This window comes from Cheilinus undulatus, linkage group 21, assembly GCF_018320785.1.
Source record: "Cheilinus undulatus linkage group 21, ASM1832078v1, whole genome shotgun sequence".
In the NCBI taxonomy this organism is placed as follows: domain Eukaryota; kingdom Metazoa; phylum Chordata; class Actinopteri; order Labriformes; family Labridae; genus Cheilinus; species Cheilinus undulatus.
Window position 1 is genome coordinate 9,384,471 of NC_054885.1, and position 27,974 is coordinate 9,412,444.

The 27,974-nt window shown below is 37.6% G+C and overlaps 1 protein-coding gene across 1 annotated transcript; it reads right to left on the bottom strand.

Annotated features, from left to right (window-relative positions):
• Positions 1 to 725: 725 nt before the first annotated feature.
• fam83fa (family with sequence similarity 83 member Fa) lies at positions 726 to 27,966 on the bottom strand. The gene is made up of 5 exons (XM_041817083.1): positions 27,401 to 27,966; positions 13,047 to 13,214; positions 10,736 to 10,857; positions 3,022 to 3,803; positions 726 to 1,346 (listed from the first exon to the last, which is right to left on the bottom strand). Exons 1-5 carry the CDS (start codon positions 27,872 to 27,874, stop codon positions 1,297 to 1,299), a joined length of 1,596 nt encoding a protein of 531 aa, XP_041673017.1. The 5' UTR covers positions 27,875 to 27,966; the 3' UTR covers positions 726 to 1,296.
• Between the last annotated feature and the right edge of the window lie 8 nt (positions 27,967 to 27,974).

Sequence of the window (27,974 nt, forward strand, 5' to 3'; positions counted from 1 at the left end):
AGCAGGGACTGGGAGAATGGTCAGGGTTGAGGGAAACTGAATGAAGCAAAGTACAGTGTTATCCTCAGTGAAAACCTGTTCTGCAGAACTCTGGACCTCAGACTGGGCTGAAGGTTCACCTTCCAACACATCAGTGACCCACAGGACACAGCCGGGACAACACAGGAGTGGCTTAGAGACAACTCTGAGAATGTCCTAGAGTGGGATGGCCACTGACTGGAACCCTGTCAAACATCTCTGGAGAGACCTGAAAATGGCTGTCCACCAACAGTCCCCATCCAACCAGACTGAGCTTGAGAAGATTTGGAAAAAAGGAATGAAAGAAAATTCCCAATCCAGGTGTGCAAAGCTTGTTGCATCATCTTCAGGAAGACTCTAGGCTGTAATTGCTGCCAGAGATGCTTCAACAAAGTAATGAGTAGAGTCTGAATGCTTACACTACTGATAGTTTAGGGTTTTTTCCTATTTGGAAAATTTGCACTAATTTCTAAAACTCAATTTTTGTAAATGAAGCAAAGATTGCAAGAAAAATTGAATCGAATAATTGTAGCATCAAACTGCAATATAAGGAAATATAAATATATATATATATATATATATATATATATATATATATATATATATATATATATGAATATATATAAAAATTTATAATGAGATTAGTCTCATTAAAAACCAAAAAAATTCACTGCATTAAATCACATAAACCAGGTTTTTTGGTGGATTTTATATAAATTTTATTACATTTCTTTTACAAAATTAACATTTTCATCTGAAGTGGTTTTGAAATCTTCACATTTTATTTTTGAGTCTGTTTCACCTGAACAAGAAGAAAAACTCTGCAGCTCTGCTCACAGAATTCACAGCCTTTTACAAACTTTTTTTGTCTCGCTGACACTAACAAGGTTCCTGCAAGACGATGCTCAGCTCCACTCATCACTTTCCTGTCTCAGGTTATCATGCAGGAGTGATGTCACCCACCTACACAACACCTGTTACACTGTGAGGTTCAAGGAAATAAGTGGGAAATACAAAAACACTTTAAGGAATAATTTAATACTCAATAAAAACAAAATGATCATGATGATGATGATGATTTTATCTGTCAGCTGTTTGGCTATGACAGATTTTCATCACAACTTGAGTTAAACTGCAACTCCAAGGACTTTATCCTGAAACTGGCTGCTCTGATTGTTCAACGGGAAGTCACCTGTCATAGGACAGTGATCATGTGACTCAGCTGGTTTCACCATCAGGTGATTTTTACACTTTTATATCTGTAATAGCAGCTGTGTCTCATGACTGGATGCAGTTCTTCTTCTGGTGTCGCCGCCGGCTTCGGGATCCTGGAGAAAACAATGAAAATGTTAGCATAAAGAAACATAATTAAAGTTAGGGCTGGTAGACAAAAGGTGAATAGATAATCAGCAAGATACAGAAGGGACTCTAGAGGCATCTTTTCTTTGCACAAACTGAAAGTTTTCAATGTATAGAAGTTGATGAGGAGATAGAAACAGTAACCACTATAACAATAATAATGTGATTACCTAACAGCATTGTATTGCATGCAAACAATAGTCCTTTCATAACTAAAGGAAAAGAACTGTTTAAACTGGAAAACATTCTCCAAGTGCAGTTGTTTTCTCCTTTGCATTGACCTTATCTGTCTGAATGTTGATAGCTGATAGTTTTTATTTACCAAAGGTAAAGTGGAGGCAGCTGAAAGTCTCCTAGAGATGTGGAGCATCGTTTCCGAGTAGTGATATTGTCATATCTTATTGAATCAGTTCTTATTGTTTTCTATTGTTTCTAATCATGCTGTACTGTATTGTTTCTATTTTTCAACACCGTTGTATCTCACAGTATTGTATTGTGTTTGTTCCATTTGTATCGATCAGATGTAGAGATGCTCTGATTGTGAAAATTTATGGCAGATACTGATGCTTTTTCAATCACTCCCACTGTACCAACACCCTGAAAATGGATCAGTTTGTCCAACAGGTGACATCTTCTGCTACATAATACATTTAAAAAAAAGAATACTAGATCGTGGACATTTTTCAGTTAATTGTATTGATCTTGGGCACTTTGAGGGTAAAATTAAGAGGCTCTATCTCTGAAAATGTAGTTTGTTTATTGGAATAAACTTCCTTGTTTTTTTTTTTCTTTCTTTCTTAGGCCTGAAGCTTCTTGTAAAAGGACTCCCGATATTGCGATTTAATGTGTGATTATTATTAGGTTCCTCATCTTATGTATTTTTCAACAAATACAAGCAATAAATCACTCTATATGCAAGTAAGATTCAGTAAAATTAATATAGAGAGAAGGCTCTTTTCTAAAGATGCTCCCTGGGTTCGTCAGCAGCACGCTTTGACCTTCCAGGGAGCACATTGCTAGAATCCCCCATATGGATACACACATTTATGATAATGTGTATTGGAAATAATGAAATACATTCAGAAGCAATTAATCCACAGTAGCATGAATCTGAATATGAAGGTGCAACAAGCTTTAAGTTATAAAGGAGGAGGCTGGGGTGGAGGGGGTTAAGCTTTTCCAGCAGCAGCAGTGTGGTGCATCAGCACTGATGCAAGCAGGGATTAGTGAGAAGTCGCTGTGTTCCCATTTTGATTAAGAAAAATATGCATAACAAAAACAAAAAGAAGGATTTTTTTAAACCATTCTAAAAAGATGACACTTGAATGTTTGCATAATGTGAAACATATTTTGCATTAAACTGGTATTTTGACACATTTTTAGTTAAAGAAATACTGCATATTCTGCGATTTGTAAATTGCAGCAGGTCGTATTGCAATTTAATGTAATTTGTGATTAATTTCCCAGTCCTAGTGTATACCCAGGTAAACTTTAGAAAGGTTTTCTATACGTATTAAAACTAAAAATAAAACAGGAAATAATCATGTGACTAAAAGGCAAATTTATCACTGAAGTTTTTTTTTATCAGTTGGAGCCTGATAGAATTAAATGAAGAGATAAAACTTGATTAAATGAGTTACGTACTGTCTTCTTCTCCCGTGTTGATGGTCTGCAGGGACATGCTCCTCTGGATTGCCTTGGATGGTTTCCTAGTTTTGGATTTTAGTTGAGCTGGCTTTTCAATGATCTCAAACGAGTCCTCCAGCTCATTTGCTGGGGCATCATTAGTCTCTGTAGCTTTGGAGACAGGGGAGGGGTTAGGAGGAGTGACCATACCCTCCGGTATAGTATCTGGGCTGTGATTGGCTCTGCCTTTCAGGAAGTGCCTGAATGAGCTGCGTTCTTTCTTGGATACGTTATTCTTGTTCCTCTTCAGACTTCCTTTTCCGTCCTCGTCTTCCTCCTCTGAAGGGGTACTGGGACTCTGAGAAGAGACTCCACCCACGTTCTCTCTAATTATCCTGCTGTTGAGGAATCCGTTCCTCTGGTTCAGCCCGCTGACCAGCGAGTCGCTCGTGGTTGAAAGGTCCTGTAATGATCCCGTCAGGCCCATGCTGTTCCCAAACACTAACGAGTACTTTGGATTGTGATATTTATGAGCTGGCACCTTCAGGCCGATCTGTCTGGACTCTCCCACTGACACTTGAAAGCGGGACGTGGAGACAGGAAGATGGCGGGCTGGCTCCACCTTTGGCCTCCTGATAGGGGCAGGAATGGGCGGCTTTGTGATGTTAAATTCCTTGTGGAGGTCGACTTGTTCAGAGATGGCGTACAGCTCCCTGAAGTCGTTATCGAACATGTCCACGATCTGTCCCGACATCACGGTGATCATGTTCCGGTCCATCCGAGAAGACGTCCATGTGAAGCTGGAGGAGAAAAGATGAGTTAGAAGTTTGTTGACCAGGCAATCTGTGTCTAAACTGAACAGTGAAGTCAGACAAAATAACACCACATTTAACCAGGTTCATCATTGTTTTTCTAACCTACTTCCTCACTGATTCGGTCATTAAACTGAACCAGATGACTCTTAATGACAGAAAAGAAAAAGGTCTGAAACTTAAAAGCATGTGTCATCAGCATACAAAGCAAGCTTCTGTACACAGCAGATTAACTCTTCATACGTTGTGTCCACAACATTTAAATCAGCTTATTCCAACAAGAGTCCCGCACAAACATTTGACTGTTCAAAGAAAGAAGTTTCCAGTCACAAAAAAGTTTTTCATTACCTCAGTGTGATTCTGTGTTAGAGATAAGCATTTTTTGTTTTTAAAAACATACAGAAACAACAAACTCACAAAAAGCCACAAAAGCTAGAGACCTGTTTTAGATAATGCAAACTCAAACACAGTTTTAGTCAACAAAAAGTCCTTACATTTTGTTCTTTATTTTTAGTCAAGGCATTTATTTTTTTTAACTACTTGAACTAATTTAATCAGATTGTGACATTAATATCAATGTAAAACACTCAAGAAAGCACAGTCAATATTTCAATTAAAATTATTCTGATGAAAATACTGTCAATACTGACAATTGTCTGACATTTTAGTCTCATTTTAATCTCTTTGATGAAAACTAAACATACTTTGGTCAAAGTTTTTTTAAGACTTATTTATAGCAATTCTTGGGGTCAATCCCATTTTTACCCCTAGCCTTTATCTTAGCACTTCCTCTTGGTTTGGCACGTTCACATCAGGTGAAAGGGTGTCGCAATTCTTTTTTGAATCGAGGGCTAGGGCGAAGGTCTACTTTGCCCTAGAAACAAAGATTTTTCAGAACCACACTTTACTTGAAACCAAGGGGTACGATGAATTTCCCACCATGCACTGTGTTCACATGTGAAATGGCACAATACACAACAAGGAGGCACATAGATGTAAATATTTTTGGCTTTTATAAATGATTATAGAAAAAAACAAGTTATGCTTTCTCATGTATTCAATCTTTAGCTACTAGGGATGTGAGTTTATTGTATTTTTGGTATGTACACATGTAAACGAGGGCTATTAACTGTATAAATATATGGAGAAGATCAACAGGAAGATCCAAAGCTTTACTGTCAGCTCTGATGATGCACTGTTTACCAGCAATATGTGATGCAATCAAGTGGCGTCTCATTTCTTAAGGGAAGGTATTCATCCCTAACCCTTACCACTCTGTTTTGAAGGGCAAGGGGAAGGGGTAGACGAAGGGGAGGGGTTAAGGGGCAGAATGGGATTGACCCATGGTCTTGTTTTCCAGAAAAAAGTTTGTCAACTAACATTTTTAGTCTACAAAGTTAAAATTGGTTTGCACAGGGTTTCACAGATGAGCAAATATTTTCTAATATAGTCACTTATTTGTAGGTACCTGAAAATATTGGATGCAGATCCCAAGACACAGCCCTTAATTGTGCAAATAATACAATATTACAGATCCGCTTCTGATTCAGACCGGGTACAACTAAGTGATTTTGGACTCCACATAGATCTTTGGATCTTTAATATTTAATTTAATCATTCCAGGATTTGTATCATAAACCCTACACAATAAAAGTTACCAGATTATCAGTAAAGATATTCTATCTTAACATGAATTTAGCAGCAAAAGACTATAAACTTTCTGTAAATACTACCGTGTTATGCTCTTTAACATTTATGTTATACTCAGTAAAACTTTTCTGATATGGGTTATTTCTTCAACTGAAATTCTCTCCCTTCAAAAATAAAATATATATTATAAAATATATAAATATATATAAAATATATATATTCAATCAATTTTATGTGTCGTCTTTAGAACATAAAGATCAGTTTATTTCTGCTAACAAAGCATGCTTTAGAAATCAGTCAGGTGAGTCACAAGACTTTCCTAAAAACACGCCAGTATTTTAATCAACACAAAACAAAGAACTTTATTTATTCTGTTAAAACTTTATTTGTGTTGAGTTATCAGTACAAACACTGCATATAACTGGGAAGGTAACAAATATTTAGAGTATGATGTAGTGAATTCTTATTTTAAATATTAGTTTAAGGAAAAAGTTTCCCTTGTTTTTTTGTGTTTAGATCATTTGGTAAATAGTATTGTGTAAAGTAAAACAGATTATATGTTTTTTTTATTGTTTTTACTGAAATTAATATAGTCTGTTTTTAAATACTTATGCATTTATGTTAAACACCATATATTCTCTACAAATATGCCCTGTAGTGGAAAAAACTCTCCTGGTTAATCTAAAATACAAAGAAAAAAAAGTTCAGCAACAACTGGCCAGCTACAATGGCTTCTTAACAGAAACTTAATTCATCAGAGGTCCAGTCAATTGGAGCAGCCAACTGGAGCTAGCAGTCGCACATTTAGTCAGATGGGGATCACCTGAATGCAGTGAATGTGCCTCAAGTTATTGTAGTTGAAAGACACCTGTGTCTGAAAGGTCCAGCCACTGGTTAATCAGTTACCTGGCTACCATTACACCATGAAGGCAAAATAACACTCCAAACAACTCAGAGACAAGGTTATTGGAAAGTATAATTTAGGGGATGGATAGAAAAAAAAATTCCAAGGCACTGAACATCCCCCAAAGTTTGGTTAAATCCGTCCTCACAAACTGAGTGACCGTGCAAGAAGACTAATGAGAGAGGCCACCAAGACACCTATGACTACTCTGAAGGAGTTACAAGTGCCAAAGAGAAAGCCACAGTTAAAGGAAACTCATTAAAACTTAACTAGGTTTCACCAAATGGTATTTGGGACTTGGGAGACTCCATGGTCAAGTGGAAGACAGTTCTTTGGTCTGATTAGCTCAAACTGTGCTCTATCTGACGAGATGCCAAACACTGCACATCACTATGAACACACCATCCCCACTGTGAAGCACAGTGGTGGCAGCATCATGCTGTTGGGATGCTTCTTGGCTGCCAGCCATGGAAGGCTTGTCAAAAAGAGGGTAAAATGGATGCAGACACATGTAGGAAAATCCTGGAGGACAGTCTTAATCATTCTGCAAGAAAACTACGGCTTGGGAGAAGATTTATTTTCCAGCAAACATACAGGAAAGCTACACAGAAATAAGTAAAGGACAACAAGATGAATGTTCCGGAGTGGCCGAGTCAAAGCGCAGACCTAAATCCATTAGAGAATATGTTGCAGGACTTGAAAAGTGCTGTTCACGCCTGATCCCCATTTAACCTTACAGAGTTTGAGCAGTTTTGCAAAGAAGAGAGTAAAATTACCGTGTCTAGATGTGCAAGCCTGATTCAAACCTATCTACTCAGACTCGGTGCTGTGATTTTAGCCAAAGGTGCATCTACTAAATACTGACTTGAAGGCATAAATACTTATGCAGTCATTTATTTTACATTACATATCTTTATTCAATTGACATTACTTTGTAGAAATCTGTTTTCACTTTGTCATTAAAGAGTTTTTTGGTAATTTTTTGGTTAAAAAAATGCCAGATATATTGACTTTGATTGATTTTTTTAAAGGGTAAATCATCCAAGGAGGTGAAGATTTTTATAGGCACTGTAAATCCCCCACTGTGTGTCCTAGCTCTGCAGGCACAACTTCATTATTTTAATCTTAAGAGATACTTATTGCACGTAATTGGTAAGATTTATTTTTAACAATCTTTCAGCAGACGCCCAGAGAGCACTTATCCTCCTAACAAAGAGCTGAATGAGTGATAAACACACCAGTCGACCCACAGTAACAGCTTTATACTCAGTTATACTCTGCTATAAAGAGAGAGGGCAGCTGAAAGCATTCCTGTCATCCCACACTAGCTTCACAAAGTCTTAAGAGTCATTAGTGAGCTATTGAATAGATTTTTGTATTGTGTTGTTGTCTGCTGCTTTTAAAAGCGTCGTTACTGTTTGGATCAGAGCATGAAATCGACCATGAACACCAGAAAGATTCACATAAATGACTAAACAGGGCGCAAAGTGAACTTGGAGAATGGAGGTAAACAATCAGTGCAAGTAAGCTGTAGACCAAGACCAAGAAATATGTGATGTTTTTAACATACAGGAGACAAAAGGTAGATATTTAACAGGCACTTTTACAATTTTAATACATGATACTCATGATATTATTTGAAATGATAGTATTATTATTCTTAAGCTTTCAATTTCCTTTAGGCTCTTTCACTTAAATAGTTTAAGAAGCTGTCATCGTGCTTTACTTTTCTTTACTCTCTTGTCAAATTCATCTTCTCTGCTTTTGTGACTAAACAGACCTGTTTTCATTCGCTCATCTGAACGTGATCAAGCATCAGCTGACAGACTAAGATTTATGCAACTGGAAAAATCCGGCTAGCAATCAGTGACATCTCTTAAATTACTTCCTTGTGCTTTTCAACCTTCCCAGAAATCTTGTTTTAAAATCTACCATGTCTTGCTCTTTTATAAGGATTTGTTATAATCTCAAACTTCCTGTTTAAAAGTCACTGAATCATTTCTACCATGAATGAATCAGCTGTTAAAAGATTTCTAAAACAAGATATACTATACTATATAGTCAGAAACAATGTAATTTAAGGCCATGAAGCTCACCTGAAAGTGGCAAAAACTCTCTCCATCAGAAGAGTAAGAGCATGACACTTTTAAACTGTTTTCACATAAAATAGCGATCCATCCATGATCCATTCTCCACTGGTTTGGGGAGTTGTGATCCACAGATCAATGGAGAATTTTAATTGTTTTTTTCTGGTAATAGCCTCTGGTGTTCAGGTTATTTGTCTAGCCGTCTGGGCTATTTTTGTGATTGCAATATCTCAAGAATGCTTTGACAGGTTTTCTTCAAACTTTGCACACCTACTCATCTACATATTGATAAACTGAAATGATTTTGGAGGTCATAGGTCATTGGGACTCATTTTTCATCACTTTCTTGAATTTAACATCAGAAAAATACATTAAGACATTTTCCTCCAACTTTGCACAAATAGCCACACTGAATCAAAGACGGATTATTTAAATTTTGACACCAAAAATTCAGGTCACTGGGCCTCATGTTCATCCCTTGCATATGAATCTGATATTTCAAAGACACTTTAATGGATTTTCTTCAAGCTTTGCTCAAATATCCACTTTCACTCAAGGACAAAGTAATTAGATTTTGAAAGTCATTTGCTAAATTTATAGTAATTCAGGCTAATGTTCAACCTTTGATTAAGAATCCTGACACTTTAATGCATTGTCTTCAACCTTTACACAAATGTCAAACCTGAGCGATGGATGAAATTACTAGATTTTGTTAATCCCTTCTTTGAAATACAACACATCAAAAACAGTCTCAGGGATTTTCTCTGATTACTCTGACTCAAGAAGAGAGTCAACAAACTTGGAAGCCATAGGTTGAATCTCAAGGCCACTGGGCCTTATGTTCATCCCTTATGTCTCAAAGACACTAATGATTCTCTTCAAACCTAAAACAAATGTTATCTTGGCTGTGGGATGAACTGATGAGATTTTTGGGGTAATAAGTCAAAGGTGTAAATCAGTGGTCCTCATGTTCAACCATTACTTGTTATCTAATATCTCAAGGGTGCTTTGATGGATTGTCTTCAAACTTTGCACAAATAAATGTCCAACCTCAGCGATGAATGAACTGACTCCATTGCGGAGACTGTGGGTCAAAGGTCAAATTCAGTGGGCCTCATGTTTATCCATTGCTGAGACTTCTCCAAAATGTTCACTCTAATTCAAGGAAAAAGTAATCAATTTTTTGTCACATAGGTTAGATTTTGAGGTCAACTGGGCCTCATGGTCAACACTTGATTGTGAATTTGATATCTCGAGGACCCCTTGATAGATGGTCTTCAAACTCTGCACAAATATCCAACATGAGCAATGGATGAACTGACTAGATTTTGGAGACTGTGGGTCAAAGGTCAAATTCAGCAGGGCCTCCTGTTCATCCCTTGCTTTAAAAACAACATCTCAAAAATGCTTTCAGATGTTGCACACATTTCCACTCTTACCCATGGATAAAGTCATTAGCTTCTGGCAGTCATACATTAAATTTTGAGGTCATTGGGCCTCATGTTCATCCCTTCCTTGCAAGTCCAATATCTCAGGGAAGCTTTGTTGATTTTTCACTTTGCACAAAATGTTCAACACGAGTAAAAAATGATTGGACTTTTAGAGGCTGTGGGTCAAAGGTTAAATTAAATAGGCCTCATGTTCCTCCCCTGCTTGTGTAACATCTCAAGGATGCTTTAAAGGGTTTGTCTTCGAACTTTCTCATATTCCCAACTGGAGTGAAGGATGACCTTATAGATTTTGGAGGCTTTGGTTTAAGGTCAAATTCAATGGGCCTCATGTTCACCCCTTGCTTGAAATATAAAATCTAGAAAAAGCTGAGAGATATTTTCTTGAAATATTGCACAAATGATTATGGATAAATTCATTAGATTTTGGAAGTCATATATTAATTTCAAGCTCATTAGGCCTCATGTTCATCCCTTACTTGTAAATTGGGTCAAGGACACTTACATGGAATGTCTACAAACTTTGCACAGATGTTCAACCAAAAGGAAGGATGAACTAAGGATAAACTATGAGTTAAATCTGGGGGACTGTGGGTCAAATATCAAATTCAGTGGACCTCACATTCATCCCCTTGTTTAAAAACCAGAGTCCAAAAGTCCACTATGATTTCAGGATAATCGTTTCCAGCCATCGCATTCTTCAGTAGCTCTAGTTTTTGTTGTTGTATATTTTAATTTTGCATATGGTAACATATACAAAGCATATGAATAAATGCTGCATTGGTGTTAGTAGTTTTTTCAGATGTTGTTTTACTTCCAGAGCTGCCTCACCTGTAGGATCCAAACATGACTTTCTCTCCATCCACAAGCATGTACTTGGAGCAGAGCGAGCCGGGCAGCTTTCCAAACGACAGCGCGAGTCCTGAACCTCTCAATGTCCGCACACGCAGGTTCTGCAAAGAAAAACACGTGTCAGCATAACACAGGTGAGTCTGAAAAAACACAAACAGTTCCAGTCTGCTGTTACATCAGGGATGATTGATTTAAGAGACGGCAAACTGTCACGCCTCGAACATTAAATAAACCTTATGGAGGAATAAACCCAAACCTTTCAGCCTCAGGTGTTTAAGGAAATAAAGAGTTAGAGGAAAAGGTGATACTGGGAGGACTAGAGGGACTTGTGTGAGAGCTGAAGGATCCAGTTTCAGTGTATGGATCAGTTCTCAGGATCTCTGAGTGATTTCATTGTAAGAAGTAAGAGTAACAGAGGCGACGCTCTGAAAGGCTCTTTCACAGTGGGATTACCTGACACCACAGGTAACAGGTAACCCCAAGCTCCCAACAGAGCAGCCTGCACATACAAACAGGTTCCTTATCAGACCCAGATCATGTCTCGGAGAGGATTAGATGGCAGACTGGCTCACTGAGCTGCTGTTTGCTTTCTCAGCTGATAAACTTACAACAGGATTAAGTCTTAATCAATAAAAAACTACATTTTTCTGTAGTAGAGTCATGACATTACTGTTTTAATACTGAAATCATACGAGTAAAATATAATATTAATGCCAAACAGAAATAAAAATATGAGGCCTAGGGGTTGGATGTGAAAATATGAACGGCCATTAATTTATTAAAAACATCAGAGGTTTCACTTGACTTTACTCACTCTTAAAACTATATATTTTTCCATCACTACCTGCTACTCTTCTTCTCTAACCACAGCTGCAGGCGATGGGGGTTGACACAACTTTAATGCGTAAATGAAGTCAGGAGATTTTCAGTATGTATAGGACACATAAAAGCAGTGTCGTCTGAAGGATGCAATGTGCAATAAATAAAAATTAACTGTGTATTTTAATTGCTGCACCTTTATGAAACTATGAAAACCTTATTCGTGTCGCTCTTGGTTACCTTAGTTCTTATTCCAACATTTTTTCTTCCTTGTTTTGGCTCTGTTGTCTGGAAAATTCTTCTAATGGAATCAGCTCTCTACTGTCTGGGTACTATCCAAATGATCCTGGTTACTCTTCTCAGTAATGAGGGCTGTGTTCACTACTTTGCCACAACAATTCACACCATGTTCCCTGTAGTGTTTTTGTGGTGAATATAGATATAATGGAGTTTAAAAAGTCTCCCAATGAACATCAAACTACTTTAGATCTCCAGGGATAATTGGTGAAATTACATTTAAGCTGTTAGATTTGTGTGGTTTTCCACAGCAGCTATTAGACATCTGAGGATTCAGACTTTTTGATTACATGACTCATTATCATGTCTTAACAGGACATAGATTTAATACAAACAGCCAAGGGCTCAAAGTCTTTTACTGAAGGAATCTACAAAAGGGTCCAACATATCAAACATGATCCAACAAAATTTAAATAATTCTGAGTGTTTTTTTCTTGGTATCATTAATGTCATTATATACAGCATAGAAGCTCTGAAGAGCTTTTCTGTTGTCTCCTTACTCTAAATTTAGCACTACACAGCCTCCAATCGGTGATTTATTACAAACACATACTCAAAACAAAAAACATTGAAAAAATGTACTTTAAATGTACTGAAAAAAAAACACAACTGAAAAATCTGAATATATCGTAAATGCCTTTAAGCCAGTGAAAGCAGTTGCTTGTTTTCTTTTCTTTTTGTGAGTGTGCATTTCTGTTTTTTTCACCCCCTTTGTTATATTTCATGGTCTTGTGTGTTTTCAAAGTATTGAATTTTTCCTGTGCAGGTGCATCTAAAGAAATAGGGATATCATGTCTGCCCTTCAGCAGTGACCTTCTATGTCTTACGCTCCTTGTGGAGGATTGCCGTTGTCTGTGTTGTCTGGACAATAGTCAGCAGTCTTCTCCATGATTGTGGTTGTGTGTACTGAACAAGAGTGAAGAATGATTGGCTGATTTTTCAGAACTGACAAAACTGGCAAGAAACTTCCAAAATATTCAAACATTTTGAGAAAGTGTTTGATTTTCATGAGCTGTAGGCATTAAGATTATAACAAAAACATTTAAAAATATTTCACTTTAATCTACAAAATAAATACATTTATGAAAAAAATACATACTTTTTTTCAAGTTTTTTTTAGATGCACCTGTATTTATAGGTTTTACATGTTTTTGTGGGTGAGCTTTGTCCTCACCCGCAGATGCGTGGCATTGATCTGCAACCGTGTGCACATATCCAGAAAGTGGGGCACTCCTTTGGCCTCCAGCAGAGTGTAGACGGCGACCCCGCGCCGTGATGAGGCGTCCAGCAAGTCCTGGAGGATTTGCAGGTCTGTCAGCAGGTCCATGACTATGGCGACCACCTGAAGAACACAAATACAACCATCAGAGGTGGGGTAAACATATCCCTGCAGCAGAAATGCAGTATTGAGTTGAATTTTGACAGAGAGAGAAGTGATTACATTTACTTTCCTTTGCAAAAGTGGACGTGCATCTACATAATTTATTTAGCTCAATTTTCCTGTCATGTTTAGTAAATTTGTTCAAGATTCAACTTCAGTCAGGAACACTCTTTTGATACATTTCACCATTTTATTGCAAAATGGATATTCAGTTTTACTTGGCTGAGAAAGCTCTGTTCAGAAGATGCTGACTGGGTTAGTCAAGCAGCATGATTTGACTTTCCAGGGAATGCATGGTTAAAAAACCCTCATATGGATAGATACATTAATGACAATGCATACTGAATCCGATGAAATCAGTTCAGAAGAAGTTAAAAGTGTGAATCTCAATATGGGGGTGCAACATGCTTTATGCTATAAAGGAGGAGGCTGGGTTGGAGGAGGTTAAGCTTTGTCAGCAACAGCAGAGTGGTGCATCACCATCAAAGCAAGCAGGGATTAGTGAGAAGTGGGTCATATTTAAACATACCACTGTGTTGAGAGAAAGAGCTGTGATTGGCTGTAGGAGCTGAGAAGTGATCATTGGGATCAGCTGGCTGTCAGCTGATCACAGCTGGGAATACGACTATCATGTCCCAAATGAACTAATGCTGAGCTTCATTTATTTAACGTGAAATCTTGAGATAACAGCACTGTTTTACATTATAACCCATTCCTTTCCCCAGATCTCAAGTAAATTACTAAAACCAACTCATTATTACAGCAAAAAAGTGTTGGAATTCTGAAACAAATAGCATAAATAAGTAAAGGAAATTGACTTATCATTAGAAAACTGACTGTAATAAACTGTATGGATGCATGTCCTCTCAGGGCTTCTGTAGCTTCACTGAATACCTAAGGCTGTGTGCGTGTTTCTTTCATTTAGCCAAAATTGAACATGTAAATGATGTAGACCCCATAATGCAGGTGTTGGAGGACAATGTTGGATCTAAATGAACTCTCCATGTGTATTCTTATCTCTTTAAGCCATTGGTTTACTGCACTGCTGCAATCACCAAACCCATGACTCATAATTACTCAGACTTGTCCTCTTTTTTTTCTTTTGTTTTCCTGTAAGAAATCCCCGAGCAAAGCAAACAGGTGTGTAGATATAGGTGAGCAGTGGGGATTTCTGGGAGTTTGAGTTCAAATGTTCCCTTTGCTGCCTCTAAAAATAGCAAACAAATCCACCTGCAATCTGCAACCTGAGACTCATTTGGTTTTTATCCTTCCCCTCTCACTTAGATCTAACCTGCTATTAGTGTTTCATTCAGGTTTAAAGAGATCATTAACTCAGGAAGTCACAGTTGATGATTCAGCCAAACTTGTTGTTCCAGGTTATTAACAATGACTTCAGAACATTTGGACTCAGCCCAGTAACGACTTTTCTTTAACATGCTCTAATTATTTTAGACGCTAAGAAAGGAGTTAAGGATCTTATGTGAAGGAGAGTCATCCTGTTAGAGAGTACACAGATCAGCCCTCGGTACACACAACTAAAAGACTGTCTGCATACATTCATATTTATAGTCCATGATGAATACTGTATAGGGCTGAACGATTTAGGAAAATAATATAACTGCAATTTTGTTTTACCCAATATTGCAAATGCGATTAATATGTGTTTATTTCTTTTGAAAAAAAAAAACAAGCAATAATTCATTCTATACTATAGCCAACATAATATTAGATTAAACTAGGGCTGAATATTGTGAAAAACTTTGGAATTGTGAAGATTTTGACTCATTTTGCAAATTGGATATGAAATGCTGTATTGAAGGGAAGGATAATTTTTATATAATTTTCATATTTACCAAAAAAAACCAAAAATCATACAAAAATAAAGAAAATAGGATTTTTTTGTACTCTATTCAAAAATATATGCCAATAGAAAGATTGCATGATATGTGATGCATAATGCCTCTGCTGCAAAAAAGTTTCAAACTGGTATTTTAACTGGTAATTCAACACAAACTAAAGCTACTGGATGATGGTTATATACCTCTTCAAGGTATAAAGTTGTCTGAGAGTGAAAGTACGGTGGTGGGGCAAGAAGAATGGCAGAGGTGGTTTATGCTCTGACCTTTGACACCCAAAATGTATTAAGATTAGTCAGAGTGGACATTTTTTTGGTAAGGTTTAAGAAAATCCCTCTAAGTCTTCATGAGATATCGCATTCACAAGCAAGCATTTTAGGCCTTAGGCTTTGACCTCCAAAACTTTGTCAGTTCACCCTTGAGTCAGAATAAACATGAGTGCAAAGTCTAGATAAAATCCTCCAAAGGTTACTTGAAACATCTTGTCCACAAACATGTTGAACATGAGGCCCACTGACCTCAACCTTTAATCCTTCAAACATAAATATATGAATCAGAGTGGATATTTCTGCAAATTCACAAAAAATACCTTAAGGCATTTTAGAGATATGACACTTAAAAGCAAGGTTTGGTCATGAGGTCCAAAGACCTTAATTCTTGACCTCCAAAGTCTGATCCATCTATCCTCAAGTCAGTGGACATTTCGGAAAATTTTTGAAGAGAATCCCTTGAGGCTTTTCGAGATATCACACTGATAAGCAACGAATGGACATAAGGTCCAGTGACCTTAAGATTTTTTCTCAAAAATCTGATCAGTTTACTTTTGAGTCAGAGTTGACGTTTTGGCAAAGTTGAATGAAATCCCCTATCAGGTTCTTGAGATATTGAATTCACAAGCAAATATTGAAATAAGGACATTGACCTTTGACCTTATTAGTTCAACATTTTTTAAATTTATCAATGAGTCAGAGTGGATATTGTTGCAAAGTTTAGAGGAAATCCCTTTGCCCCCTTAAGATATTGTGTTAAGAAGCAAAAGATGAGCATAAGGCACATTCACTTAACCTAACTTTGAAAAGAAAGTTAGTAAACTCACCCTCTGTGGAAAATGAGTCTACTCTGACTATTAGATTTATGAAAATGACTAATGTTTTTCTCGTTGATTAATCTAAAATCCATTTGCCATGAGTGTGTGTTGGCATGAGCTTTATTTAGATTCACACATGGTTTAATCCAAATGATTGATGTCATTTTAAACTCTGAGCTGTTTGTCACACATTAAAATGTCTACGAGGGGAACATGATGGATCAGAGCCAAGCATGGTAGGCTGCTGAAAGGGAACAGATTTATGCCCCATATGATTACATTTTATTTCACTTAAAGAAAAAAAAGCTGCAGAATGAAACCCTGGTACAAATATCCATGATATTTTCTCTGAAGTAGTCATAGCCGAGGCTGGAGGCATTGGTTTGCAGGTTGTCTGTGCATCCATCTGTCCATCTGACGGTTTTTGTGAATACTCACTGGCCATTTTATTAGGTACACCTGTTCCATTGCTTGTTAACAAAAATAGCTAATCAGCCAATCACATGGCAGTAACTCAGTGCATTTTGGCATGTAGACGTGGTCAGGATGGCTTGCTGAAATTCAAACCGAGCATCAGAATGAGGAAGAAAGGGGATTTTAACGTGGCATAATTGTTGGTGCCAGATGGGCTGGTCAAAGGGTTTTTTTTGTTTTGTTTTGTTTTGTTTTTGTTTTTTTTTGTTTTTTTGTCATGTTCAGTCAATGCTATCTTAAGTATTCTGTGAGAGATTTTCTTTAAACTTTGCAAAAATATCCGCTGACTCAAGGGCTGACTCATCAGATTTTGGAAGTAAGAGCTTTAGGTAGTGTTTCCGATACAGTGACCGCCATGGTCAGGCTTCAACATCCTTTTCAGTAACCAGTGGGTGACGTCACTGAGACTACGCCCATGTTTATAGAGTCTGTGCTCGTAGTCCGGCCTATGAGGCATGTTAATCCTCAGTATAAACGAGACCTCAGACACTGTATTTCCCTCCACGTTCTGACGTTGCTCAGACTTATTATCAACATTTTGCTTTCCAGAAACTGCTCAGGTGTGTATTACTCCTATTTATCTTTCCAGGCTGATGACACTTGCCATAAGTGTTCAAATACAACACTTCTAAAGGCTGAGACTAAATCTGAACATTTCTACTGTTGAAACTCTCCAAAACAGATCAACCAGGGACTTTATCTCTCCATCTGTAATTTAGACAAACACCTGCTCTTGACCTATTTCTGCTGACAATCCTCAGCACTGACCTACATCACACAGATCTGTGTCCTGATAAGAATCTCCTGCAGTCATTCATCCTTGATTTTTTTTTTTCTCTATAGGATCTGCTCTGAACTTCAAGGTTTAAAAGTGCACTCTCAGGTGTTTGGAAGGCGTTCAGCTGTAGATGATTTGCTTCGCTTCAAGGGGAGAAATCTCAGCGTGTAATCAGATAATCAAGCTGTCAGAAGGCTACTGTAAAGAGATAAAGTTATGAGGCCATCTGTGGTCACTAGTTCACTGTAAGAGCTTTGCCGAATCATTTAGTCTGATCCACATTTGTACCAGAGCTCAAAAATAAAGCTAGCTTTTAAGTTTGTCAAGTGTCCAATTAAGGCTGGCTTTCAAAGTGAGTCAATCCCCATAGGGCCCAATGGTAAAACGCTCAACTTAATAGCAGAAATTAACATGTTTTCAGTGTAGTAAAAAAAACAGTTATGCTCTTTATTGCTCATTTTTTCTATTCATGATGTGTTTAAAGGGCTGAATTTCCATATAATTCACCTGTTTGAGCAATATTAAGGCCTAAAGTTTTGCTAAATTGGAGGTTCTGCCACAGGACTCAACCTCTAGGCTGTGTTCATAGGAGCCCTTTGGAGATCTTTTCATTTAAATATGAGATAAATATTCACTATTTCTAAGGGATTTAATGCACCAGCAGATGGTCAAAGACGGCTGTGTGCTTCAGTGAAAGAAGACTGGTTCATTTAAGTAGACCTGTACCTATCTGTAACATGCTCTTTCACTGGCATAGCATTGATTCAACAAGCTTCAATTCTCAGTTTGAGAAATTAAAAAATTTGGTCAGCCTTCGCTACAAACAAAATCTCTTTCTAAGGTTGTGAAATTGAAATACCTGCTAACACATGTTAAAAGGAATGCTATCTCTGCTACTTTAATGACTCATAGCGCTGAAAAGCCCAAACTTTAACATACAAGACTATTTCAAATGACAGATGGGTAGAAGAGGAATAAATCCATTGAAGCTTGCAGGTATACTTCACACAATTTCCAAAAGCAATGGCAATATACAGCAGTTGAACTGCAATATTTAGTAATTTCAACAAAAAACTGATAAACAAGATAGATGCCAATTATTGCATACAAAGCCAAGCTGTGATGTTGCAATAGTACTTAAACAGGTATACGTATTTTTTTACTAATAATGATGATTCCTGGCAGCTATTTCACAAATTTAATTTTATATGTATTTAACTGACTAATCTGAAGTGGAGAACAAGCTCAAAAACAGTCAAATTCATCATTGTGAAGAGGGTATATGAGTTGAGGCTGCCATGCTGAGTAGAGTGTGGCTAAAGTTAGCAGCTAACCTCGACAGCTTTTGTTCCTCTTTGCAGATTATTATTGAGCTCAATTTGGTTACTTGCGACATCAGTTGAGTTTTTATAAGTGATTCTTCAAGTAGACACTAACATTTATAGAGTTAAGTGACTTGTTTGTTAAATTTCCTGTTGCTCATCAAGTTGAAAATGCTGCAAAAAGCCAAATTTGTAAACAATGGTAACATCATTGCATTGCAGCCTCTGTTTTAAAAATAACTGAATATCAGTAAACTTCTGATGAAAATGAATTATTGGGCATAAATCAGCATGATAACATCATATTATCATGGCAGAATTCAGGTTTGGAGAAAAAATATTTGACGTGTATTTTAATTTCAAAGTTTGGCCCGTGTCCCATCTGTTAACATGGAAGAGGCGGAACTTATGATCTATATTGCAGTGTAAGCAGGGGAGGTCTGACTCTGTTAACTTAAATCCCAGGTGGCTGTTGCCACATCGCATATAAAGTTTACGGTGTCATGAATCCAGAGACTTATGTCTCTGACTCACACGTCAGATGGCAGGTGAGCGTTTCCTCCTTCAGCTCACGTTCACATACCTGTGAGTTCAACACACCTGAGGGAATAGTTTGAATCTGTGATAGAAAAATAAGAACCAGCCCTCCTCCAGTCCTGGGATAGAGTGGGCTGGGTGGAGAGGCGAACATGTCCTGATGTGAAGCTGACATTTAGTTCTGCTCGGCCTCCTGACTGCTCTCTATAGGACTCGGCCTGTTTAAACCTGCTCTGACTCTCCCATTGATGCAGATTTTATATTGATGCCTCTGGCCTTCTCAGCTAATCTTATGCCTGAGTGGAAAAAACCTGCACGTGGAAAAATTCTGCATACACGTTAAGGTTTAACAATGAAGTTACTGCAACTACAATACAAGTAAGTGCTACATAAATGACACAAACTTAACACTGGAGGAGTTTAAAGAACCTGAGGGCATTACTGTACCCATATTCTCTGTCTTTGTCCTTATTTGAATGTTCTGCAGTCAGCATTATAAAGCCCATTATACAGTGCATTTATTTTTTACCTTAAATCATTCATTAATCCTCCTGAAGACTTTACATAAGCTTGGTCAAATTCTTTAGTGAGATAAGAGCATCTCTTTATTTAAATCTAACATGTAGAAACAGAGACGGCAAAATTAAAAGTAACTGCGATACTAAAATTAAGTTGTCAAAACTCATCAATACTTTGATATCTTTAAATGCCAAGTGTTAGACCAGTGGTTCTCAACTGGTGGGTTGGGACCCAAAAGTGGGTCTTGAAGCTCTTTCTAATGGGTCGCAAAGGTGTGCCAGGGAAAAAATAAATGTGACAAAAACTCCATCTACAGAAGCCCTAAGTGGACATACAGTAATTTCATACCTGTATTTTTTTGTTAGGTTTTCTTATGATTTTGAGTAAAACTCAGTATTTTTCTCAAAATTTCAACCTTTTTGTCTCTCTTTTGTTGGGAAATAAAGCTGGTTTACCCAAGATAACATGGAAATTCTTAGAGAAATCACCAAACTTCCATGCTTTCTCAGGAAAATGGGGTAAAATAAGATGTATGCATGCAAATCCTTCTGTAAAGAAGTGCTTTTCTAACATGTTTAATTTGTCCTGTCTCTTTGTTCAATAAGTTTTTCTATTGTAGGTGAAAATATCAACATTTTTTGGAGTGTTCTTTTGCCTTCATGATGTAACGGTAGCCAATAATACTGATTAACCGACATTCATGAAATAAATAAAGATTTTTTTTTATTTGGGTTGTGATTTCTCTTAACGAGGTGGTGGTAGGTCCTGATACCTGAACAATTGAGAACCACTGTTTTAGACAATGCATTCTCTGTTGATTTATTGGTCGATAGTATTGAAAAAAGTATAGAAAAAAAAACGCATATCTACACACATACAATACAATTCAACCCAGGCTCATAGAGATGAGTGAATCACAAAAGGCTGCAGGCAAACTCCTGCACACTGTCTAAACTGGGAAAACACTTTGACAATGTTTTGGTACCAGTGTGTTACTAATGTACTTCTGCAATTAAGACAAAGCACAGAAATGACTACCGAAAACAAGACTTTACCCAATATTGGGTACTTAAGACTTTATATTTTTGTTTCTTGTTATTCTAAGATGATCTTTGGGCTTTTTTACTTTTATTTGGAAAGGATAGCTGAAGAGAGACTGGAGGCATGGAGAGAGAGTGAGGGGGAAGACATGCACCAGATGGCGCTGTGACCAGGAAACCAGGCAAAAACTTCATGTTTGGTAAATTCTAAAATTCATAAGTCACACCCACCGCTGTTGCATTCACTAGGTATGTTTCAGTCTACAACCAAAAACAGTATTTTCTACCAAATAAAAACCTGTTTTATTTTCATTGACATCACTGAGTCATGTTAGTATCACTAGTCTGGTGTGGACAGAAAGTCCTCGTCATAGCTGAATGGAAGCGGGCCCTTACATTGAACATGTCACATGCTAATTGCATGTTCTCTCCTACAAGCTGACTCATAAAATGAAGCTGCTGAACTCCATGAAAATTTAATTTCTGTGTAATAACTCTTTGCTGTCATGTTTATGTTCTCTTCTGTGTAAAATACAGAAACTGGCTGTGTCCAAACTTGTCTAATGCTTTTACCCTGTAGCCTTCAGAGACGTCAGTGAGGCACCTGCAGGAATCTGGTTTTTCATCAAACCTGAGACAAGAATGAAGAAAGAGATAAACACGACACTGTATCTTTCTAGAAACTACGTCCTTAAGACTGTTAAAGATTTTCTCAAAACTTAAAAATAATAAAACCTACAGTTTTGAAGAGAACCCATGCTGTGATTACTCTCTGTATCCCCAGACTCTTCTTTCTCTATGTCATTGTGTCATTGTCTCTTCTGTAAACGTTGGTCTCCTGACATGTGAGTGTGTTTGTTTAAGCACCTGAACACAGCTCTGACTCTTAGCTGTGTCCTGTTTAAAGGTTATGTAACCTCTGGGAAGTTTGTACATGTTAGTCATCTTCTACCAAGCACACATTCAAATATTACTCAGACATTATAAAGACTTTTGTTATAGCTGGAACATTATTGCAGTTATATTAACAAGACATCGATAAAATTAATTAATATGAAACAATAAAAAACTGAACAAGGGTACATAGTGTTTAAAGTTTATGTAATGCTAGATTGGTCTAAAAAAAACTGCATATATGTTGGAAAGAACAATTCAATTTTATATGATATAGATCATAGAAAAGTGTTTTACCACTTTAGGTTCATGTTTTTAGGAGGCAGGGCCAAATGGGCAGCTCACTGACATACTAGGTCAGTGGTTTTCAACCTATTTTTGCCCAAGGCACACCTGGGATTGAGCCAAAGTTTCAAGGCACACCAAACCCGTATCTTTAAAAAATTACCTATTTAAAACATGTTACGATAAACCGAGCATTAGCTTGGGTGGGCACGCAGTCAGGCACTGCTATATAATTGAGATCAGCTGATCTCACACAAGCCCTCATCAGCTGACAGCCAGCTGATTTGCTTTAAAGCACACTATCGGCTAATCACACTCATGCTACCATATCTAAACTGCTGTAACCAGGCTGTGCTTTGCTGCTCCCTCTCCAACCCTCCTCCAACCCAGCTCCTCCTTCCCAGAACAGCCACATGTGAATAACAGCAATAAGTGCAAAATTAAAACAAGTTAAAAAAAATATAACACTGTCTGCGATTTGAAAATTGCAACAGGCCATATTGTGATTTAATCTAATTTACAGTTAACTGCCCAGCCCTATTATGTATGGTTGTACAAATTGCAACAGCACACCAAGACTTGGCTGGTGTCTCCATTACAGATTGGATGATAGTCAAAATGTCATAACCACCAAATGTGGGTGTACCAGGAGCTACATGTGAGAAACAATGGTGTATGCCCCATTAGAAGACACAGGTTTGTATAATAGTTGCTGTTTTTTAAGAAAATATGGGTTTTGAACATTTTGGCTGAACATTTAGTTCAGATCTCTCCAAAAGAAAATATTAGAAATTTAAAAAAAACTTTGTAAAAAAATTATGTTGATGTTAACTTTAGTTGCAACAAAGTCCCAAATGTACTTTTTTATGATTCATATTTATACATTACTTAACCAAATGTTGACTTCTGCTTCTGAGTCTTACATTAAAAAGTCAAAATTTGGGGTCTTTCTGTTTGCTTGATAAATGTTGTCTATGACAATTAAAGATATAAGAGAAGAAAGACACAAAGAAAGAAAGAGGAGGCGTGTAATTGATACGTTATTGAAAACAGCTGGTGTACTTTGTACTGATATACTTAGAGCCTTTGAGCGATAAACTGTCATAAATACAGGCTGTCTCGTGCTGCTCTAAAAACAGGAGGTGCAGAGTGACAGTAATCGTCTCGGCCTGGGGGTCTCAGTCACATGACCACCAGCAGCCAATCATTTTAAATATTCAGGACGCCTGTTGAGCTCCTGCAGGTAAACTGGGTCAGGGACATGGAGTACAATCAGCCGCTGTTAGGTTTTACTGCCCTGTCTGTTGTTGTCATATCACATGGTCATAAAATGATTTATTCCTTACTTCTGACCTAACAGCAGGGTCATCTTTCTAGAAGAGCTTAAATATAAAACAGAGCTTTAGACTTTAGGGCATCAAACTTTTGATAAAGTTTATTGTAGATCTATTCTGTCTACAAACCCTTTTTTCGCTGGAGATAAAACTTGAATGTATGAATTTCACTGCATAAAGGTTAGATAGGTTAGATACAAATGATCAAGCATGTGAGCTGCTAAAATAAGTCTGAATGCTGTTTTACTTCAAACTTGGTTGAGTCTAGGTAAAGCTCTTTTAAAGAGAGCTACTTTTGTCTCTTCAGACTACAGATATCACTTCAATTTGCCTATTTAAATACTAAGACTATAACACCATGCTGTAAAAAAAATCTGTTTTTGTTTTTACGAGTGCTTGAGCCTAGTATCAGTGCAGATACCCAATACTGGTATTGGTATTCATACATTCCTGAAGTTTGTTTTTTTTCTTTAAATCTTGTTTCTTAATGTATCAAACAGTACAACGTATATATGAAGTAGAAGATGATTTCAAGGATGAAATTACTTAAAAGTGTAATGAGGCACCTTGAAGTACTTCGGTTAAATGTTGTTAGATAGTTACAGCTGTATGTGTCATAGATACTGGTAGAATATTGTGCTTTTATTTAATTTGATTTAAGAGATAATACTTTTTGAATTCCAAGTAACCTAAATACTGTTTCAGTGTTTGTTTTGTTTGTTTTTTCTAAGTATAAACAGCTCAATGCATGACAAAAAAGTTGGGATCCACCAATGCATCAGTTCAGTATCCATATTGGCTGATGTCAGCCCTGTCGGCATTTAAGGAAGAGGAAAATACACCATTTCTCCCAGAAATTGTTGCAGTTACAAATGTTTTGGCATACACACGTTTATTGCCTTTACGTGCATTAAAGCAATAGGAAAAATTCGAAGAAAAAAGCCAAAATTGACATAATTTTACACAAAACTCAAAAAATGGGCCGGACAAAATCGTTGGCACCCTTTTAAAACTGTGGGTAAATCATTTTATTTCAAGCATGTGATGCTCATTTAAACTCACCTGTGGCAGTAGGTGCTGGCAATATAAAAATCACACCTGAAGCCAGTTAGAATGTATAAAGGTTGACTCAACCTTTGTGTTGTGTGCCTGTGTGTGTCACACTAAGTATGGAGAAGAGAAAGAGGAGCCAAGAACTGTCTGAGGACTTGAGAAGCAAAATTGTGGAAAAATATGAACAATCTCAAGGTTAAAGACCATCTCCAGAGATCTAGAAATCCCTTTGTCCACTGTGTGTAATATAATCAAGAAGTTTATAACCCATGGAGCTGTGGCTAATCTCCCTGGATGTGGACGAAAGAGAAAAATTGACAAAAGAATGCAACGCAGGATAGTTAGAATGGTGGATAAACATCCTCAGTCAACTTCCACACAAATTCAGGCTGTCCTGCAGACTCAGGGTGTAAAAGTGTCAGCTCGGACCATGCGTCGTAATCTGAATGAGATGCGCTATGGCAGGAGACCGAGGAGAACCCCACTGCTGACAAAGAGACATAAAAAAGCCAGACTGGAGTTTGCAAAAATGTACCAGAGTAAGCCTCAGTCCTTTTTTGGAGAACATTTTGTGGGCAGATGAGACTAAGGTAGAGCTTTTTGGAAAAGCCCTCATTCAACTGTTTACAGAAAACGGAATGAGGCCTACAAAGAAAAGAACACAGTACCTACAGTCAAACATGGTGGAGGTTCAAGGATGTTTTGGGGTTGTTTTGCTGCCTCTGGCACTGGGTGCCTTGACTGTCTGCAAGGAATCATGAAATCTGGAGACTATCAAAAAATTTTGGGCCTAGTGTCAAAAGATGGGTCTGTGTCAGAGGTCATGGGTGTTCCAGCAGGACAATGACCACAAACATACTTCAAAAAGCACTAAGAAATGGTTGGAGACAAAGCGCTGGAGAGTTCTGAAGTGGCCAGCAATGAGTCCAGATCTAAATCCCATTGAACACCTATGGAGAGATCTCAAAACTGCTGTTGCAAGAAGGAACCCTTCAAATCTGAGAGACCTGAGACAGTGTGCAAAAGAAGAGTGGTCCGAAATTCCAGTTGAGAGGTGTAAGAAGCTTGTCGATGGTTATAGGAAGTGATTGGTTTCAGTTATTGTTTCCCAAGGGTGTGCAACCAAATATTAAGTTGAGGGTGCCAACAATTTTGTCTGGCCCATTTTTTGAGTTTTGTGTAAAATTATGTCAATGTTGTCTTTTTCCTTCGGATTTTTTGTGTTGTTCCAATGCACATAAAGGAAATATTTCTGGGAGAAATGACGTATTTTCTGGAAAAATTCCAGGGGTGCCAACATTTTTGTCCATGACTGTATATTCTATTTTTCCCTATTTTGCAAAACAAGGAGTAAATTTTTACTTATTTATCCAGTTATCTTAGATAGAAACAGTTTGAAGAAAGTTATTTTCTCATGGTAATACCTTAATTTCTTGTGACCTATAAAAAGCAACTGAAATTTATGTTTCACTAGCAAATACAGCAAAATAAAATGTCAGTCTCTTTGTTCTGTCTCATCAAAATTACAGAACTGCAACATTTTTTACTAAACCAGTTTTAGTGGTTCTAATTTTTGCACATTTGGGCTGTAATTTCACTCTTGGGAGGTGCTGATGCATCCTTTGGCTGGGCTGGTTGAGAACCACTGGAATAAATCTTGATTTTAAATATCAGCATCAATTTTCACAATCAGACCATCTGTACAACAAAGTTGTTTTTTTTTGTAAAATCTAGGTATCCAGTGCGCCACCTAGAGGAGCCTCCTCCCCATCATTGTTTCCTTTGATTTGAAGTACATCAACATTTGGTAATGTTCTGACTTTAAAAGAAAGTCCTTCATTTCAATAAATGAAATCAAATAGAACTTTTCTTCCTCACCACTTTATCATAATTAAAGACATTGAAACTTTTGGACTTATGACAACTTATAAATCCTATTGTTCTTTTCATTGTGTCACCTATAAAATGTATAGTTAGGTGTGTAGGATATTGGATTTTTGCTGATATTCGCTATGCTGATTTACAAATTCATTTCAGCTGCTACCAATATTTAAATTTAGTCCGACATAAGTCTGCTGGTCCAGCCTAAAACTCTACTAACTTGTTTCTTTGCACGGCCATTATCCTCAGCTGCTGTAGGAAGATTTTTATGGCTAAAATATTGGTCGTAATACTTGCAGAATCATTCATATCTATCACCGATATAATGCAGATAATAATGTGCATCCCTACTTTTTTAACATCTACATCTGTATCAACACCAATTTTTTTACAATCGATACATCACTACAGACTTAATTTTAAAAAGTACCTGGTGCACCGCCTAGCAGAAGCTCCTAACCACCCTCATTTCTTTTAGTTTAAATGTTGAAACATTCTGGGCTCATAGTAACGTGTGTAAGGAGCCATTATTGGTCGTTTACAGAGCCTGCAGGTTGCTTGTTGTAAAAGAATTGCTTCATAAGAATGAATGAAATAAAACAGACCTTTAGTCCCACACCCCCTTATCACAATTAAATATATTTAAACTTTGGACTTGTAATAACTCATACAGTCTATTGTGCATTTATTCTGTTGCCTTTGTCACCTCCTTTTCATTTGAGTTAAGTTACTTCACTGTCTGGAATCATAATCACTCGGCTATTTATGTTTTATGCTGTTTTAAATGTAAAAGTAGTTCCAACACAAGAACATAATTGTAATAAGACAAACCAGTACCTTTCATGCCTCCTGACCTTCTTCTTGACATTTAATTCGGGATATTTCAACCTTCTGGACTCATAATAATTAAAATATAATTGTTTTTGTGTTGTTCTTAGTGGAAAATGAGTTCCTACGTAATTCCCAATTTTCTCTTTTCCTGTCAAATATTTAATTTTCAGACTTATAATACTATTTTTCTGTTTATACGTTTTTCTACATAAACAGTAGCCCAGTTCCTGTAAAGTTCTGCTGAAATAAACGGTACCTTATGCGCCTCCTGTATGAGCCTCCTCACCACCGCCTTGATGTGAGGTCCATATTCTTTTGGCGGATGTGTAAACACGCTGACCCGGGTCACCCCCTTGTACATGCCGCACGTCCCGGGCCAGCCAATGTCCAGAGCCGGGACCTCGGTGTCGGACATTGTGGGCCAGTATGTGGAGTGGACCCCCGAGTCCGCGCTCGACGACCCCTTGGACTTGTCGTTCTCTCCAGACTCGGATTCGCTGTCCGGGTCGTATTCGGTGAAAGTCTTCCGGAGGAGCCGGACCTCCCTGGCGGACAGAAAGTCTTTGATGTTGTCCTCCTTGAGGCGCAGCTTGAAGGCTCCATCCCCGCTCCTCAGCAGCTGCTCGATGGCCGCGCGCTGCTCCTCGCTGTAGTAAAACTCCGGCCTGCTCTCCGGGATCTTCTCGTTCACGTGCTCGTCGTCCAAACACAGCAGCTGAGAATCCGCCATGATACCGGACCGAACCGGACTGGACGTCCTCCTGACCCGCTGTCTTCTCTCACACACAGACCTGTGCGGACAGGTACAGGTGTATTCAGGTGAAGTTCTC